The 19,273-nt window shown below is 40.1% G+C and overlaps 1 protein-coding gene across 1 annotated transcript in view; it reads right to left on the reverse strand.

Moving 5' to 3' along the window:
* Positions 1 to 16,652, reverse strand: part of mbtps1 (membrane-bound transcription factor peptidase, site 1) — a 56,478-nt gene extending 39,826 nt beyond the window's left edge. Inside the window, exons 1-2 of the mRNA XM_075470706.1 lie at positions 16,485 to 16,652; positions 1,921 to 2,436 (exon numbers count right to left, since the gene is read on the reverse strand). Coding sequence (XP_075326821.1) covers positions 1,921 to 2,122 — 202 coding nt within the window. The 5' untranslated portion in view covers positions 2,123 to 2,436; positions 16,485 to 16,652. The remainder of the gene's footprint in view (positions 1 to 1,920; positions 2,437 to 16,484) is intronic.
* Between the last annotated feature and the right edge of the window lie 2,621 nt (positions 16,653 to 19,273).

The following is a 19,273-nucleotide window of genomic DNA, read 5'->3' on the forward strand; positions in this document are numbered from 1 at the left end:
ACTTGAGTAAGTTTTTGAAAAAAAAATTATACTTCTAGGAATAGTTTTAAATCCCTATACTTTTTACTTTTACTTGAGTAGATGTGTGCAGCAGAAACTGTCCTCTTACTCCGCTACATTAGGCTACAATGAGCTGGTTACTTTTCTTCTTACCTCTTTGGTATTCTACGCCTCATTATTTTTATCCCCCCGCGTACGCCTCATTTTAATGTTTTATTCTGACAGAGAGAGAGAGACTTCCGCCAAAGGCTCTACCACCTGACTGTGTTCCACCAATCAGACGCAGCCGTGCAGTCTGGTCACGTGACCATACTCAATCTCAGCGGCGGGACGGGTTAGCTTTAGCATTAGCAGTCGTAGCAAACAAACAAAGAAACAGATGAAAAATGTCAGAACCAACGGTGGGAAATGAAGACGCAGACGAGGCCTCATACTGAAAGGGAGCAGGTCGTTTAGGCCATTGGCGTTTAGGCCCCCCCGCAGTCGTTTAGGCCCCCCCGCAGTCGTTTAGGCCAGGCTACCTGAGCAGCTGAAATCTTTATTATTGTACATTCGTTATTATTTGAAGTGGGCGTTTTATTTTGAAGACGGTTTGTGCAGTTCCTCTTCCTTCCTTTCTTCACGTACACCACTCGACATGTTTACACCGGTGCGGCAGTCACTGACGATGTAAGTTATGTTCATACTGATGTGAAATGAATGTGTACATGTTACTTACCTTTCTGATAGTGTTTTCTTGCTCCTGGTGTGTATTTGCACTCTTTAAAATGTCCGTTTCTGCTCGTTAGCATGATCGCGATATAGCATTGTTAAGCTAACCGAATTTGTATTATACAGCATTATTGTCCAATGAATGTGGCAATGCGGATGATTATTTCCACAATTTTATGAATTTATAAATCACCATTTATTAAATAAAAAAAACGTTTCCACACTAAAGTTGGTTATTAAATAATTTACCATAGATATATAGGCTACCCAGACAGACCAGCAGAGCTGACTTATATCTTATAATAACGAATGTACAGTAATAAAGATTTCAGCTGCTCAGGTAGCCTGGCCTAAACGACTGCAGGGGGGGCTAAACGACTGCGGCCTAAACGCCAATGGCCTAAACGACCTGTATCATACTGAAAGCATGTTTACCTTACAAAGAGTGAGAAACAGCAGCTACATTATGTGTCTTCTGTGTCAACCAAAACAAACGCACATTTCAGCAGAAACTCAACATCTAACTTGAGGAAACATGTAGCGCTAAGTTTCCTAAACTCGTTTTCCCCCCCATGGATAGGTGAATGTTTGTTTTTTAGGTTCCATATGGGTTACAGATGTTTTAAACATTTCCTAAGTCTCTTTTATTTTTTATTGAAGTACTTGAATTTACCTGGATTATTTTAATTTAATTTATTTTGTAATGAAATAATTCATTTTAATTTATTTTATCAATTGGATGAACTCTAATTTGCCTAAAGATGATTATTTAGTATTTTTGTCTGTCTGATTGAATGCTTGTGTTAACAAATAAATCAGACGTTACTCAACAGTTGCTCAGTACTTCAGTAGTTTTTTCACCAAGCACTTTTTTACTCTTACTCAAGTAATTATTTGGATGACAACTTTTTACTTTTACTTGAGTCATATTATTCTGAAGTAACAGTACTTTCACTAGAGTACAATTTTTGGCTGCTCTACCCACCTCTGGTCGTGGGCATATTTTAGTTTTAACCATCATCTACAACACTGTGCAAAAGTCTTTAGTCGACCCTCATTTCTTTGCATCAGTCTTCTAAAGAGCAAGACTTTCTCTGTAATCTTTACAAGTGGATCAATTTTAAACTTTGTTTTAGAGTCAAATCAAGACAATAAGAAGTTTCCGGTCAGATCACAGGCAAATAAAGGCAAATTTAAATAATTTCTCACCATGTTCCACCACTTCAGAGGAGAACTCCAGTTTGAGGGTCAACTGGGAGCAGTTGGAGGCAGATGGCGAGGGGAGCAGATCCACGTCGGGGGTGTGGCTGGAACTAGTTTTGGCCCCTCGCTCTGGCTCCGTCCCCACCCCGGGTAGAAAGCCTGCCAGCAGCCCCAAAAGCGTGGACGCCAGCACGGAAAACAGGAGCATTTTGAGTCGTACAGTAGTGCAAACGAACACCTGTTCAGGGATCAGGTCCAAAGCTCCAAATACGAGTCCATACCGCAAACGGCCAGAGCAGCTAGATTAATTTCTTTCTGCGTTTTCTCTCCATGGTGGTAGTACAGGGTGGCGGCTCAGCAACACGGCCAACGCAGGATCATGGTCGCCATGGTTATGATCAGAGGAGGCAGGCAAACATGGAGAGTCGAGGCTTGTTGGCAGGAAGATGAGAGCAGTGGCGGAAAGACTCCGGCGTCGGTCTGGAGCTCTGAAGCTCTGAAGCAATCCTTCTCTGGTTTTACCTGAATAAAAGCAGGGAGAAGAGAAACAAATCTGATTTAATTCAAATAAAAGTTAGGATGAAGCTTGTTTACATCTGAATAAAAGCAGGAAAAGAGAAACTGATTTAATTTAATAAAAAGTGAGGATGAAGCTTGATTACATCTGAATAAAAGCAGGAAAAAGAGAAACTAAACTGATTTCATTTAATGAAAGTTAGGATGAAGCTTGTTTACATCTGAATAAAAGCAGGAAAAAGAGAAACTAAACTGATTTAATTTAATGAAAGTTAGGATGAAGCTTGTTTACATCTGAATAAAAGCAGGAAAAAGAGAAACTAAACTGATTTAATTTAATGAAAGTTAGGATGAAGCTTGATTACATCTGAATAAAAGCAGGAAAAAGAGAAACTAAACTGATTTCATTTAATGAAAGTTAGGATGAAGCTTGATTACATCTGAATAAAAGCAGGAAAAAGAGAAACTAAACTGATTTAATTTAATGAAAGTTAGGATGAAGCTTGTTTACATCTGAATAAAATCAGGAAAAAGAGAAACTAAACTGATTTAATTTAATGAAAAGTTAGGATGAAGCTTGATTACATCTGAATAAAAGCAGGAAAAAGAGAAACTAAACTGATTTAATTTAATGAAAGTTAGGATGAAGCTTGATTACATCTGAATAAAAGCAGGAAAAAGAGAAACTAAACTGATTTAATTTAATGAAAGTTAGGATGAAGCTTGATTACATCTGAATAAAAGCAGGAAAAAGAGAAACTAAACTGATTTCATTTAATGAAAGTTAGGATGAAGCTTGATTACATCTGAATAAAAGCAGGAAAAAGAGAAACTAAACTGATTTAATTTAATGAAAGTTAGGATGAAGCTTGATTACATCTGAATAAAAGCAGGAAAAAGAGAAACTAAACTGATTTAATTTAATGAAAGTTAGGATGAAGCTTGATTACATCTGAATAAAAGCAGGAAAAAGAGAAACTAAACTGATTTAATTTAATGAAAGTTAGGATGAAGCTTGTTTACATCTGAATAAAAGCAGGAAAAAGAGAAACTAAACTGATTTAATTTAATGAAAGTTAGGATGAAGCTTGTTTACATCTGAATAAAAGCAGGAAAAAGAGAAACAAAACTGATTTAATTTAATGAAAAGTTAGGATGAAGCTTGATTACATCTGAATAAAAGCAGGAAAAAGAGAAACTAAACTGATTTAATTTAATGAAAGTTAGGATGAAGCTTGTTTACATCTGAATAAAAGCAGGAAAAAGAGAAACTAAACTGATTTAATTTAATGAAAGTTAGGATGAAGCTCGTTTACATCTGAATAAAAGCAGGAAAAAGAGAAACAAAACTGAAATGCACCCAGAAAGAACGATCTCCACTCTGCTTTCTTTGCCTCACAACAAATCTATTTCCAGCACTCGGGACTAACTGAGATTATTTGACACAAAAACACGTATTTTAATGAATATTTCTTCTTCTATCTTTCTTTTCTTTGGAAGAAAGTCTGGGGCAGGGTATTTAATAGAAGAATATTGATTTTATTCTTAAAAAAAAAAAAGTTCTTTAGTTGTATACAACTTCTCAAAACTTACACAGGCTTACTTTGGATCAAATAACAAAAATTAAGATTATGTCCAACCTGTTTTTAGCCTAGAAATACCTAAATTACGGCTGTGACTTCAAGTTACTCCTTTCACTAAAGAGCCAGCAGTCAATGTGAAGGATGTAGTGGCATCAGCTGAACAGTATAGTGACCACAACTTAAAAAAAGCCACTGAATGAGATGAAGAGCTACGTGCGCTATTCAAGGTCATTTTCACACCCTCCAATCACTGACTATTTCTATTTATAACTAGGGCTTGGGGGAGTTAACGCGTTATTATCGCGTCAACTCATTAATTACTCAATGCCAATAAATATTTTATCGCGCATTAGCGCAGGTTTTTTTTATTTACTTTTTTGGGCTTTTGTGCCTTTAATTGATAGGAAAGTTCAGAGAGACAGGAAGCAGGGGGCAGAGAGAGGGGGAACAACACGCAGCACAGGGCCGCCCGATGTGGGACTCCAACCGGGGCCAGCTGCAGCGAGGACTATAGCCTCTGTACATGGGGGGACACCTCAGCCCACACACATTTAAAATAAAACTAAATGCTAAAAGCTATACACTACTTTTGGATTCATTTTTGGATTTTGCGTACAAATGCGATTAATCGCGATTAATCAGGGAAATCATGTGATTAATTAGATTAAAGATTTTAATCGTTGCCCAGCCCTAGTTTTAACTTTTAATAAACTCTAATAAAGTCTGTTGGAATAATCAAATTGTCCTGGCCTGCACACATCTGACAAAGAGTTATATAAAAAAGGATCAATCACAACATGTTCTAAATAAAAAAAAAAGGGTTTTTAGCTTCTTCAGAATCAGAAAAATTTCCACACGATAAATAAACAAACTGAAAAGTGCATAAAAAACATGGCGGCGCATAGTGCTGGGCGGTATACCGGTTCACACCGAATACCGGTTTATAATTTCGTTATGATATGAATTTTTAATATACCGCCATACCGGTGTATTTGATTACACAACGGGGGGAACGCTGCGTCGCGCGACATTGTTTGAGACGGGACCCTTTTCAGTGTTGCGCTTCTAAACACGCATGTTTACTGTCTATTTTTAACGCTATTTAAAAAATACTGGTATTCGTTAAGCTGCATTTCCTTTCCCTGCTCTCCCTCCGTCTCTGTCAGTCACGCGTCTCTCTCACATAGCCTACACACACACACACACACACACACACACACACACACACACACACACACACACACAGCCCCTCCCCTCCGTGCACACCGCGTGTGTCTCCATCAGCGAGATCATGCCTGGAAGCTTGCTAGCTTCAGCGCCGCGTTAGATTAGCTCCCATTAAAAAGTCCTATAAAAATATTTAATATTTTTAATACAATGTTGTCCCGTCCCGACCCGACCCGAACCATAGCAAACAAGCGATTACGCCTTCTTTATAAAGTTAACTAGTTGCAAGTTTTCCGTTTAAAAAAAAAAAAAAAAAAAAAAAAACATGTAGTTGGGTTGTCGAGGTCTAAACACTAGCAGCTGTGAATCAAATAAAGTAGTTTTTTTAAACTCTTACACTGAATGTTTGCTGCTTCAATCCAGAAAAATATTTTCCACGATTGAAAAAGAGACGTGCATGTTGAGGATGAGGAGCAGCCTGAACCGGAGGTATCAGTGTAATTAGCTATGTTATTAATTTGTTTACAATGAAGATGTGAATATTAATACAATAAAGTTCTGTGTGACCAATTATTAACGAAGGAATTATTTTGAAGAATTTTTATTTTAATTTTTAATTCTGTTCTCAATCTGTAGAAAATGCTGTGAACACCTAATTATGCATGAAAAAAAAATACCGTGAAACCGTGATACCATGAAAAAATACCGTGATATGTATTTTTGGTCATACCGCCCAGCACTAGCGGCGCAGTATGAGCCAAGAACACAAAACCTTAAGAAGTACTGATACTGTTAACTGCAGTGGGGATGAATGATATCTTTACTATGTTTGTCCTTGATGTTGGTACCTTGTACCCAGACGGGAGGAGTTGAGGTGGGTGTGGGGTGCCGTTTATGATGGTGTGGAGATCTGTGACGGAGGACTGATAGTTTGGCAGCATGTTCGATGACTTCTGAAGTGAACCAGGATGAGATCCCGTCAGCTAGAACTGATTCCATGAGTGTAAACAACCGTTTACACAAAGCTGAATCAGCAGGAAGAGGCGCTGTTGAGCCTTTTTATAGATGTAGCAATGAACAGGTATCTGAAGCCCTCCACCTGCTGCACCACCTGCCCTCTGATCTGCAGAGGTTGGGGGAGCACAGCTCCTCGGTTCTGGAGATGTTCTCCACAATCAGTGGGGTCACATGGCACTGAAAGGATCGGATTATTGGCTAAATTACAATCAGACTGAGTTATTAAGTGCATGTAGACACCTTAATCTGACTAAGAATTGGATCGGATCGGATTCAGACCCCGAGATAACTGGGTTATGTTGATGTTAAAAGTGTGTTTGCACAACAAATGTTATGGCACTTTCATTCATATGGCAGCACATTTAAAATAAAACTAAATGCTAAAAACTATACACTACTTTTTAATTCATTTTTGGATTTTGCGTACAAATGCGATTAATTAATCAGGAAACCTTGGATATATGGCGGTGAATGAATGGGATCAGAGGCACAAAGCGTGTCATACCCCGGTATGATAGGTGGCGCTGTACCCATTCCAGCTGTTGCTAATAGAGCCACTTCCTGATGACCTCTTCACCACCAACAACAACAACAAACTCAGGCATTGGAGAAAGATGGAGAACGCAGAGCCAGATGAAGCTACGTCCCTCTACATTTGGTCTGTGATGAGCTGCTTGTTGCACAAACTCGATGCCCAACGGAGCATTCTCCATCGCGTTGTTTCTTTCTTTCTGACGGCGACAACAACAGGAATATCGTCTCCTTTGACTTCCGGGTCACGACCCCGGGAAAACATCTGGAGCATGCGCAGAACGCAAAGTCTGATTCACCACATGCTTCAGCGTCTACAAGCAGGTTTAGAGAGACTTTCAACCCAGTTATCTCGGCGTCTGAATCCGATCCAATTCTTAGTCAGATTAAGGTGTCTACATGCACTTAAAAACTCATTCTGATTGTAATTTAGCCAATTCTGATCTGATCCTTTGAGGGCGATCAATGAGCCCACCTGCTGGTAATATGCTGCAAAGCTGTTGGAGAGAGTCAGGAGAGCCGTTGAGGTCCTATCATCCGAGCTGCAGGTTATGTTGTTTGTGTGGATGGAGAATACACAATACTGTGTGTTGTTTAGCCGTTTACAGTCACATGTTCAGGTCCGTCTTTGATCCAGTTCACCAGTATTGGTTAGTGAGGTGCTTATCTTCGACTGTGTTGAACGCAGAGGAAAAGCCCATAAATAAAATCCTGGAGCGTGAGCGAGGGTGGTCCATGTTCTTGAATTTTAAACGATTCTAAAGCTGATTTCGTACAAAGGGAGCAGTGTAATTAACGGCCCTTTTCCCCCAGTTCAGTGCAGGCTCCGGGAACAGCCAGCAGGGATAAATCCTGAGCTAGAAAACAATCACTTCCTGGGCTTTTACTTAAAAACTGTGGGTCCATAAAAACATGGAAGAAGAGGACAAAGAACAGCCGAATGAATAAGAACGAATAAATCCACGCGTAGACACAGTCAACCGACAGAAACAAGCAGCGATGAGCAGGACATTTGGAGCTCCAGCCCAATCACAGACCGTCTCTGGTGCATGTGAGCACCGTGAGGATGCACGTATGCGAACACCGTCACCTTAATCCAGCTCAGACCTGAAAGTGGCAGCTGCAAGCCTCTTTTGGGCTTCAAATAACAGATGTGACGCTTCGCAAATCAACACTTTTAGCTTCAGTTTTTTCAGCAGTTGCTTGGATTTGAGGTACGTAGGCAGGAAGAGGAGTGATGACACCGTTTAGTGTAAAGTAAAGTAGGTTTGTTTCCGTGCTGAGCAAACCTGAAGCAGATTTTTAAAATGTTGCGTCAGACGGGAGTGAATAAACTAGGCTCTGCTGCACCTTCAGAGGTTATCGGTTGGGTGCAATAAACAATAGTGATCACCAGGAAAAAGACACAGTGGCCTGTGAGAGAAGTCACTCAGTATTTTGTGTTATTCTGCAGAAGCTGAAACAGCTGTTTCAATGTTTTCCACACAAGAATATCATTCTTAAAGGTGTTTCAATGACCCCTGATGTGCATTCAAGGGATAGTTTTGACATGAAGCTGTATGACATCCCATATCAGCAACATCATTTCTGAACATCTTCTTACCCCCTGCTGCGTCCTGTGAGCCGAGTTCCAGCCTCGTTTTGGTGTTGATGAAGGTAGTCCGGCCTCACAATCACTTGGTGCTATTTTCTCTCCGGCTAGCGCCATGTATGAAATATATTTAATAAATATTATATTTTTATGATATTTTATAAAATATTATATTATTTTAATATATTAAAAACTAGGAACCAGGAAAAAGTCAGACCTCACAATTGCTTGGCCCTATTTTCTCTCCCTTCGTATCACTGCCTGCTGCCGCCTGCCGACAGACGCGCCTGTTACGGTGTTTGCTGCTCGGTCTGCGCTTCGGTCTGCACGGTCTACACAGCAGGCAGTGATACGAAGGGAGAGAAAATAGGGCCAAGCAATTGTGAGGTCTGACTTTTTCCCGGAGAACGATTTTTTGAAGGCAATGTATTACTCTGTTGAACGCATATTATTTTGAGAAGCAAAACGCTTTATTTTTTAAACCCCAGCCAACTAGCCGGACTACCTTCATCAACACCAAAACGAGGCTGGAACTCTGCTCACAGGACGCAGCAGGGGGTAAGAAGATGTTCAGAAATGATGCTGCTGATATGGGATGTCATACAGCTTCATGTCAGAAGAGGCGAACTATCCCTTTAATTCCATCTTTAAATAAGGTAAAACCCACTTTAAATGACATTAAAAGGTTTTTGGGGTTTTTTTGGGAGGAATTGAGGAAGTTTTTGTCTTTCTTAAATAAAAAACCTGGATGGAAACACAGCATGTGGCAGGTTGTCCCACTAACTCCAGCAGCTGATAAACACTAATTAATTCTTCTGTGCAGCTCCTCGATACTAATCTGCTAAAACATATGGAATATAGATAACAGCACATCATTCAGGCTTAATCTGGCCTCTGGTCCGTCTGCCTGTTCAAGCAGAGCAACCTCACTCTGTTCACTCCAAGGTCGAAGAAAGCAGCATTACGTAGTCTTGGTTCTAATTTCCGTCCCATCGTGTTGGAGTGTTTCCTCTGCTGTGCCAAGCGGGAGGACGGGAGGTGCTGAATGTGATATTAACCACTCCTTTTTCACTCAGCCACTCAGGAGGAGTTGGTGCTGCCCAGCGGGGGAACAGCCTAGTTTCCAGACGAAGCGCGTACAACGAGATAAAACCTAACTGAACCTGCAAAGATGACACGGCTCACCGAGTACTCAGCATCTATAAATCATCCATGTCCTGACAGCAAAACAAAATACAGGAATTATTGTTATTATTATTATTATAGGAAGCATTTCCTAGGAAATACTTGAAAACATCCCATTTGTGGCACAGATACTGAGAGCAGGAGTTTTGAAGGACGAAACAGGTCATTCACTGGGCAGCCTCGTACAAAGAAAGCACTCACCGACCCAGCGAAGCAACTCCACATATAGCTTATATGCATAAGCTGCTTTTAGACCACAAAGACTCATCACAAACACGGTTAAGCTGCAGCGAATCCCCTCAAACATATGTCGTAACCTGAGCGACCTGAATGGCCTGAAACTGAGACGCTCACATTCACACCCGTCCCCTCCCGGGCTGCATCGAAGGAGGAATCCTGGGCAGGTTTGGGTTTGTTTCCTTCTGGGCTGCAACTCCAACAAAACAGATATAAAAACACTCATCAACAGGCTCCTCGTTGCTGACCGGGGGTCGGGACCAGGTCACACGAGTAGAGATGCACCGATTGCAAAATTCTTGGCCGATACCGATTTCCAAGGAGGTCTGGACCTGCCAAAACCGTTTTTTCCAATACAGATTTTCTATCTAATAATAATAATAATAATAATAAATAATTATAATCATATAATAGACACTATATTTGTTTGGCTTGAGTGCCCTTCTCCCAGACAACATTTTGCTTATATAACTGCTAGGGTTGGTAATGAATAATCGATGATCGATTATATGTTTGTAAGAATTTATTCGAATAAAATTTTAAGCCTAATAAATAATCGTTCCAGTCGCGCGCATTATGAGAACAGCTATAACTTCCGGTATCTTGCGCGACAACAGACTAGCAGTGATGAAGCGGGCTAGGAGAAGTGCAGTGTGGGACCATTTCTCTAGAAAAGACGATAAAGTCCAATGTAATTATTGTGACGCCCTGTTTTAACCCTGAACCTATGGTAGGTAATACCATAGTGCAACGTCTCCACTAATATATCATCTGAAAAATGTACATCCGAACGTTAATTCCGGCGAAGCCAGCTCAAGCGGAGGGCAGCCAACCATTCAGGCTACACTAGCTAGGAGGATGTGTGATGACAAGCGAGCTAACGAAATCACCAAACGCATAGTGAATATGATTGTGAAAGATATGTTGCATTTAAGTGTGGCTGACGGCGAGGGATTTCGGGAACTTATGGGATTTATTGAGCCAGGATACCGTATTCCATCCAGATTTTTATGAACAAAAACACATAGGTGAGTCTGTGATAGATAATGTATGCAGGCAGTCCATGCAGGCAGTTGTTAATTAGCCTACTGTTGTTCGTTAGCCCATTTCTTACCTTTCTGTAGCCTGTAAGGTAGCCTGCATCTCGCCAATACGTTGGCACGACAGTCAGTTATAAAAGTTCAGTGATATAATATGGCAATAAGCCAGGTTTTGATATCATTATTGTGTATTTATGTCCAATTTGATGACCGTCAATTTCGTTCGTAGCCTACGGTAACGTAATATAAGTTAAAACTCAATTGTCAAATAGGCTAATTGCCGCCAGCGTTGAGCTGAAGTTTAACAGAATACAGTCATTAGACCGTGTTATTTCTTAATGTCATTATTTTCCAATGTTATTATTATTTTCATTTTTCAAAGGTCTAGTCTAGGCTGTAGCCTACTTTTTTTTTAAAGTGATCAGGCAGTGATGCGTTTGCATAGCCTACTTGTTAAAAATCCGTCGGATGCCATAATGCACTGCGATAATCTGAAGTTGACTACTAAATGGCATATTTTCTTAATAAATCTATTTTTGATAAATCAGTCCTGTCGTGTGCGTGTTTTGACCTTAATTTGTGTGGGGGTGATGGTGAAGGCAAAACCATGTCGATGGCTCTTAGCGGGGACAAGTGACGTCATGCTTTAGTGAATAATCGATTAATTGTTTGATAACGTTGTCAATATTCGAACATGAAAATTCCTAAAAAGGCCCAACTGCAATTAAAACCACAACTAGCGGTAGGCTAAATGCTATCATAACCCCCTTTTCAAGAATAGAACATCACAAATAAGAAAAGTACCGCCTACTTGGTCATTTTTACCGCGGACTCAGGTGTTTCATCAGATTTACGAAACCATTATTTTCCTGGTGGCGGCGGTGGACTTTTCAGTGTTGATGTGGAACACAGCAGCCACAGTGGAGGGTTGTTGTGGTAGCTGCGACTCTGCTGCATCCCTCCTCTTAGCGGCCGTGTCCTCCTTATATTTGCTAATATAATATATATATGCAAAGTGAAATAAGTCCAAATCAGTGACATGTCTTCTTCCTGAGTCTTGCTAGTTTTTAGCTGTTTCTCTGGGCGCGTTGAGCTGCTACGCACCGCGCATGCGGGTCGGTTTGATCAGCCGAAAACCGGAAATTACGGCAGTGACCGGCCGGTCACCGATTGGATATAAAACCGGCTTTTTATTTATTTTAATTTAATTTAATTTATTTTTATTAAAAATCGGCAGCCTATTGATCGGTGCTTCTCTACACACCAGACCTCCCATCCGGCCTGCATCAGTCGTTTTCCACCAGAAATAAGCAGAGCGCGGAGTAAAACTAAAAAAATTAAAAAATCCAAAATGTGTTGTTGTACTTGCTTATATTTTCTATAATCAACCCATCCTCGGTTTGAGGCTTTATTGGCGAGTTTCAGGATAACCAGCTCAGGAAAAGCTGCACAGGTCACGCTGCAACGAGCCCCAGAGGTGAGCAGAGCCTGCAGCTACACGGCAGCTTTGGTCTGCAGCCATGACTCGAACAAACACTCCCATCACGGAGTCTCCATCCCCCCGATCATTACTGTACAAATGTTTGCATGCTGCCTCACGGCACATAATCTAGCTGGCTGGCTTTTGTATGAATAAAACAGCAGAAACAAACAAAAGCAGAATTATAAGGCTCAGTATCGTGTAAACAGGCCTGAATTATGTTGCTGTACTGCTGGTGATACTTAGACTTGCCTCTAATTATATTTACACAGTAAGGTTCTCCCTGCAATGCCTCATTTATTCCAAAGAGGCCACAGTAAACATTTTTTATGTGTCATTTTAGCAGGCCTTTTAATTCAAAGGGATAAAATATTTCAGCTCAGGAAGCTGCACCGTCGTGGAGTTTTTAACTTACTCACAATATGCGTAAAGTTGGACAAAAATAGGTGATTTTTTTTTCTATTTAGAGACAAGTGGCATCAGATGGTGATAATTTCACAGGGTCAGAAAACAAACGGTGCAGTAAGAGCTCGTCTGATGGCTCCCTTCCAACGCACAGCAATATTCTGACCTATTTAAAGCCTTCATAACCAGAGTTATGAAGGAATAACTCGATCACGCTATGTGGCGTTGGCTGATCTTAAGGATCTTATACACTAAACCCACATCAGGAACACGAGGCGGCGACCGGCCTCCTTCCAACACGAGCATCTGGAAAAGAAACCAACACAACCACAAAGCCCGCGTCCAAACGCCAGCAGGACCGATTTAAAAGATCACCCGAGAGTCTGGTTCCATGGAGGAAAAATATGTAACGAAAACAATAAGTGTTGTGTTACACGGGCTGAAACTGAGAAGCTGTTGGTAAACCATAGTCCTGAGTTGGCTTTCACTCCTTTATTTACATGAGACGGCCACATCAGATCAACCTGTGCTGGTTGTTTGATTTAAATCTCAAAAAGCGACATTACTGAATCAAATCCTCCTGCTGATACATTTCCTCCTCATTTCATTGTGCGTTTTTCATGAAAAGCTGAAATAAAAGACCATGTTTGAGTGGATTTCTGCTCCAAATGAGCAAAATAAACTCACATGACTGACATCTTCCCAGATACGGAACATCATTCCACAATATTTCCACAGATTAAAGTCACTCACATTAAAGGAGCTCTTGTGGATGTCCACCACAGCTACTGTTTTTTCTTGTTTCCAGGAACAACTATTCTACTGAACAACAACAACCATTAGCAACAAAAGGCTATGCAGAATAGTTTATTCAATTAAACATGTCCGATTGGCATTGCTTTTCTGATTTCCATCCAAAGACTGCTTCAGATTTGCTTTACCAGTGAATGGGAGCCATCAAAGGTGACCTTAACCCTCTTAAAATCAGAACAAACCTTTGGTCTCCCCTACTGAGATGGAGATGCTCATCCATGGCTGTGTTCGAAAACGCCTACTTCTCCTACTACTCCCACTACTCCTACTAACTTTAACTTTTTTTAAGTTCCCGGATGCATACTAGATTCTCCGAAATGTTGGGTATGCATCATGAGGTTACTACTCGTACTCAAACGACCCAAGATGCAACGTAACGGGACGTCGCCGATCGTCATTTCCTGTCAAAACGCCAGCTTCAAGCTAGCTACAACGAGGGTAGGTTCACTTCCTGTTTTCAAAACAAAAGCACCAATTGTATGGTAATGGCTTTCCCTATGATAAAAGGCAACGGGTATTTTATTTTGTGAAAATAACCGGAAGTGCGTTGCTCACTGCGGCTAGCTTTAGTAGCAACGGATTCGTCTGAACAAAATGGTAAACAGCCGGTATTTTGTCAGGTTTTCAACACGTTGGGGATCTAAACGACTACTTTCTCACCTGAAAATGTTTCAAATGTTGCTAAAGTTTACAGAGTTTAGAGCTTAAGAGAAATCAGCTTCAGGCCGGCTGATTTCGGCTCGGGCAGGAGCAAAATGCATTGTGGGTAAACGCTCTGCATACTGTCTGATCGATGAGTATGCAGTATGTAGTATGCAGTATGTAGTAGGAGGTGAAGCCCATGCCTTCATCTTTCTCGTATTGACTACTGTAATGCAATTTTCTCTTCACTCAACAAACCTGTCCTCCACCGCCTACAGTCCATCCAAAATGCTGCTGCTGGGGTACTTACAAGATCGAACAAATACTCCCTTCACTGGTTACCCGTATCCTTCAGGATCCAATTCTAAATACTCACGTTGACACATCCAATCCAATAAAATTTTATTTATAAAGCACTTTACAACAACCTCAGTTGACCAAAGTGCTGTACAGAAAAATAAAAACTAAACAAAACAAAAAGAATAAATGAAAAGACATACAACCGCTATATAATTAAAAACAATAACAGTACTAAAATAAATTTTAAAAAAACATTTAGGGCACTAAATGGTCAGGCCCCTGCTTATCTTTCTGATTTAATTCACCCCCACAACCCTGCACGCTCCCTTAGGTCCCATAATCAAAACCTACTGTCTGTCCCCGCACCCGCCTGAAGCCCTGTGGGGGCAGAGCTTCCACAGCTGTTGCCCCCAAACTGTGGAATGCTCTACCTCCACCAGTTTTGGGAGTTTACGTTGCTCCCTGTGCTGTTTCACTGCAGTGTCGTACAGCTGCCTGTACAAACGCACCTCCTGACTGAGCCTGGTCTCACATTGGTCCATCCGGTTTGTGGGAGTCAAGTTAGCCAAGCTACAAAAATTGACTGGTGCCCGACAACGCGCTGCGCCGTCTTTTCAAGGCAAGCGCCAGGCCAGAAACGTCACTTTGACGTCACGGTCCGCCACCGCCGTGGTGTGTATATATATATATACATATATATACATACATATACATATATATACATACATATACATATATACACATACATATACATATATACACATACATATATATATATACACATACATATATATATATACACATACATATATATATATACACATACATATATATATATACACATACATATATATATATATACACATACACATATATATATATATATATATATATATATATATATTTATTTTGCTTTGTTTTTTATAACATTGATGCTGCACTTTTTCTCTGTGAAGCACTTTGTGATTTTATCTGTGAAAAGCGCTATTCAAATAAATTTTACTTACTTAATAATTCAGAGAATAACGGAGAGCACTCATGCACATAAAAGCATCGTTTCGCTCTGTCTTACCGCTGTAAATGTTGCCATTATGCTCATATCAATCTAATGTTGCACAACCCCCGTCCTTACTTTCAAAGTGTGTGTGGGGGGCACATGTCTGCCACTGCCTAGCCTTAATCATACAGTAGGTAATCACTTCAGATATGGTTCTGCATGGTTGTAAGGGTGTAGATGATGTAATTAAAAGCTCTGGGCTGGTTTACTCTGTACGGAGGAGGATCAGCCACCAGTTCCGGCTCAAAGCAGGATCTCTGCCTGGGAGAGACAACAATAAAGCTCTGAGGACTACATCTGTACACGCAGGGAGGTAAAAATAGTCCCTCTGGTTTGGGCTGGGCAGCAAAAGACAGGCTGCGACCACTTGTGTCAATATGACACCAAGTCACCAAAAAAAAAAAGCCACCAAATCTTCAGACAAAGATCAAGAACAAATAGACACAAACTCCAACCAAATCAGAAGAAAGTAGAGACCAATCAGTGAATGGTGGAACACAGAAACCATGAAAACAGTTATCACAGAGGGTGCAAATCAAACCAATTTCCAACGCTGAGCTAATTAAATGAGTTTATATTTAATACCGTGCACACACCAATGCCTCCACTTTACATTGTGCATGTGGGATTATAAACCATATTTCTTTCTTTCTTATGTAAAACAGCATTGTACCATTTTTCAGTGCAGCATGTATTTTTACTCATAAGTCCGAGCATAGAAACATAAAACGGCTAACTAGTTATTAAACTAAGCCAACTAACAAAGCAAGCTATGCAGCCGTCATAAACAGACGCACAACGGGAAATATCTGCGAGCAGGATAATGATTTATATTCCGTAAATGCAAGGGAAACTTCATCTCGTCTTCTGCGTTTGCTTTTGTAAACAAACGGCCATGCTAATAGATTTTTTCACGCCATAGCTTTATCACATGTATAGCGTTAGCTCGCTAGCTTAGCGGCGTAACACAGTGCCTTCTTGGGGTTTGTGTGCCGTTCGTACTCACCGAGCTCAACAAGAACCGAGGTTTGACATTTATCTGCTGCTGTAGGACGCCGAGCGTCCGCGTACTGGTGTGTTTGTGGCTGTTAGGTGCGTGTTCTCACGTCCATCGAACAAAAGCTATCGGCACTAAAGTCACTAAACGGTACAGCCGCAGAACACTGACGTCTGATTCCGAGCGGGTGCCAGGTTCTGCCAACCATGCGTCATCAATCCGCAGACACCATTAGCTCCGAAATACACAAATAAATAAAAAACCGTATCCTCGAATTGTTTCATTGTGTATTAAATTGCAACTCGTTTAGTTACAATACGTTTCGCAAAACATTATAATTTTCCTTTATTTCTTGTTCAAAGGCTCCACTGATATTTGCGTTTGAAGCTTTTTTTTATCAAACCTGGCAACGCACGTGGTTCCATCTGCCTCTTCAGTCCAGCCTCTCCAGCCATGTTGCGTTTCTACCAGTAGTTGGCGCTGTTTACCACCAGGAGAAACGTATCTCTGAGCCCAAACGTACTAATTTCACTCCGGGATAAAGCTGAATTGATCTTCTAGTCTTTGCCATTGTTTTGTTTAAATTAAATAAAGCCAGAAAGCATGTTTTACATCAATATTCAGCTTTATTTCTTATACACAGTGCTTCCAAGCAGCCAGACTTTCTTGTAATCTTTCAATGTGGTCTTGAGCAATAGTTCTGCAGGCTTTCTGAAGATCTTCTCCTGACATTTTTCACTTATTTTCACTTATTTTTCAGTCCAGTCCTTGTACCTGACCAGAGGAATGTGTTTTATTTTCATTTATTTTTTGTTAAACCACTTAACTCCGACCTATGAATCATTCAAGCAGAAAAAAAGGCTCCAAACTCAAAGGATGAACCAATATTGTCTCTGCACACAACAGACCATTTCAAACTGTATCTTTAACAACCGTTTAGCTGCATTTATATCAATTTATATTTCCAATTAGAACAAATTAACATGAGTTTTTACACTTAATGAAGAGATCTGAAAAGTTAAGTGTTTACATGCTGCAAAACTTTTAATTAGAATCAAACTCTTTTGACACGTGGCTGCAGAAAATACAACAAAGGAAGAAGAAAAACATTGTTTTCCACCTTTATTCCCTATTTAAAAGCACATCCGTCTTTTTCTCCTGCTGAAGAACTTTTATGTGTTTATGTGAAGCATTTTTAATCTGATTGGACTGTTAATCGGATTTATTTACTGTATTTATATTCATATTTCATTTCGGCTCGTGTTGTTATGATATTTATGCCACTTTTTACTAGATTTTACACATAGTGTGGAATATTTAGGGCATAATGAGGCCTGCTTGCTCTCTAAACCTGAAGAATAAAGGTACTCAGACCTATAAGCCGACTGTAAAAACTGTTTTCGGCTCATATTCATTATTTATTTACTGTATTTATATTCATATTTCCATTCGGCTCGTGTTGTTATGATAATTAGCCACTTTTTGCTAGATATTACACATAGTGTGGAATATTTAGGGCATAATGAGGCCTGTTTGCTCTCTAAACCTGAAGAATAAAGATGCTCAGACCTATAAGCTGACTGTAAAAACTGTTTTTGACTCATGTTTGTGTATGTTTCAATGACTGCTGCACATTTCCAAACTTCCATTCATAACTTTGATCTGAAGACATTCTTAAGTATGACAAGCCTGACCTCAGTTATGTTTGAGAGGTTTCTCGTAAAGTGCGTTTGATGTGTCCAACTTTTTGTGCCTCAGCTGTGATTCACTCCGACTTCAGCAGAGCAGAGTTCAGCGTGTGAAGCTGGATTAAATCAGTGTTGCCGGTGAACTTTTCTGAGTCAGGCTTCGTATCGTTTTATGGGAAATGTGCACGAAGGAGGTGGAGTTCTGGAAAATATTACGCTGCAGAAACAGCAAACGGTGGCGGCTGCAAAACCAAAAGAAATCTCTGTGTGGGATTCTTCACACACACACTCACCACCTCCGTCAGGTTCGAGTGCTTTATTGGCACACGCAACTCACTGTTTAAAGACATTTCTTACAAAGTTAATGGAAGAGGAATCAAAGTGTCATCTTTCATTCCGACACACGGTGACAACTGTTCTGAGCTAACAGTGTTGAAATGGCTACTTCATTTAAAAACAACAGCATCTATATAAAAATCACAGAAACATATGAAAACATTCTGCAAACGAGCTGCTGGTGTACGGAAGTTTCTCTGTGCCATCAGTTTGAATACGAATTTCTAATATTGAATTTTTACAGCATCAAAATCAGACTTTGAATTTGAAAAAAACAACAGTGTAAAAAAAAAAAATCAATTTCTAAAAATTCGAAGTTGAAATTTTTCCACCGAATTTTTTCCCTTAAATTTTTTTCCATTAAATTTTTTCCATTGAATTTTATGAAGTTTAATTTTTTTTTCACAGAATTTTTTTTCCATTGAATTTTTTTTTTGTTTAATTTTGTTTTTAGAAATTGATTTTTTTTACACTGTTGGTTTTTCAAATTCAAAGTCTGATTTTGATGCTGTAAAAATTCAATATTAGTAATTCGTATTCAAACTCCGATGGCACAGAGAAACTTCCATACAGGGACGGCTCGCTGCACGGCAGGCTGCGCGTCAGTCCAACAGCAGCAACTCCCTCCAGATGCTTATTCCTAACATTTCCAAACGGCATCCCTTCACACAGAGGTGGCGCCCTCGGTGAAATGAAAACGTCAAACTTGGCAGAAAGCAACGACACCTTCGGGAGATCCTTCCCACGAAATCTGTCATTTTAAAAAAAGGACCA

The sequence above is a fragment of the Odontesthes bonariensis genome, chromosome 7 (genome assembly GCF_027942865.1).
Source record: "Odontesthes bonariensis isolate fOdoBon6 chromosome 7, fOdoBon6.hap1, whole genome shotgun sequence".
In the NCBI taxonomy this organism is placed as follows: Eukaryota; Metazoa; Chordata; class Actinopteri; order Atheriniformes; family Atherinopsidae; genus Odontesthes; species Odontesthes bonariensis.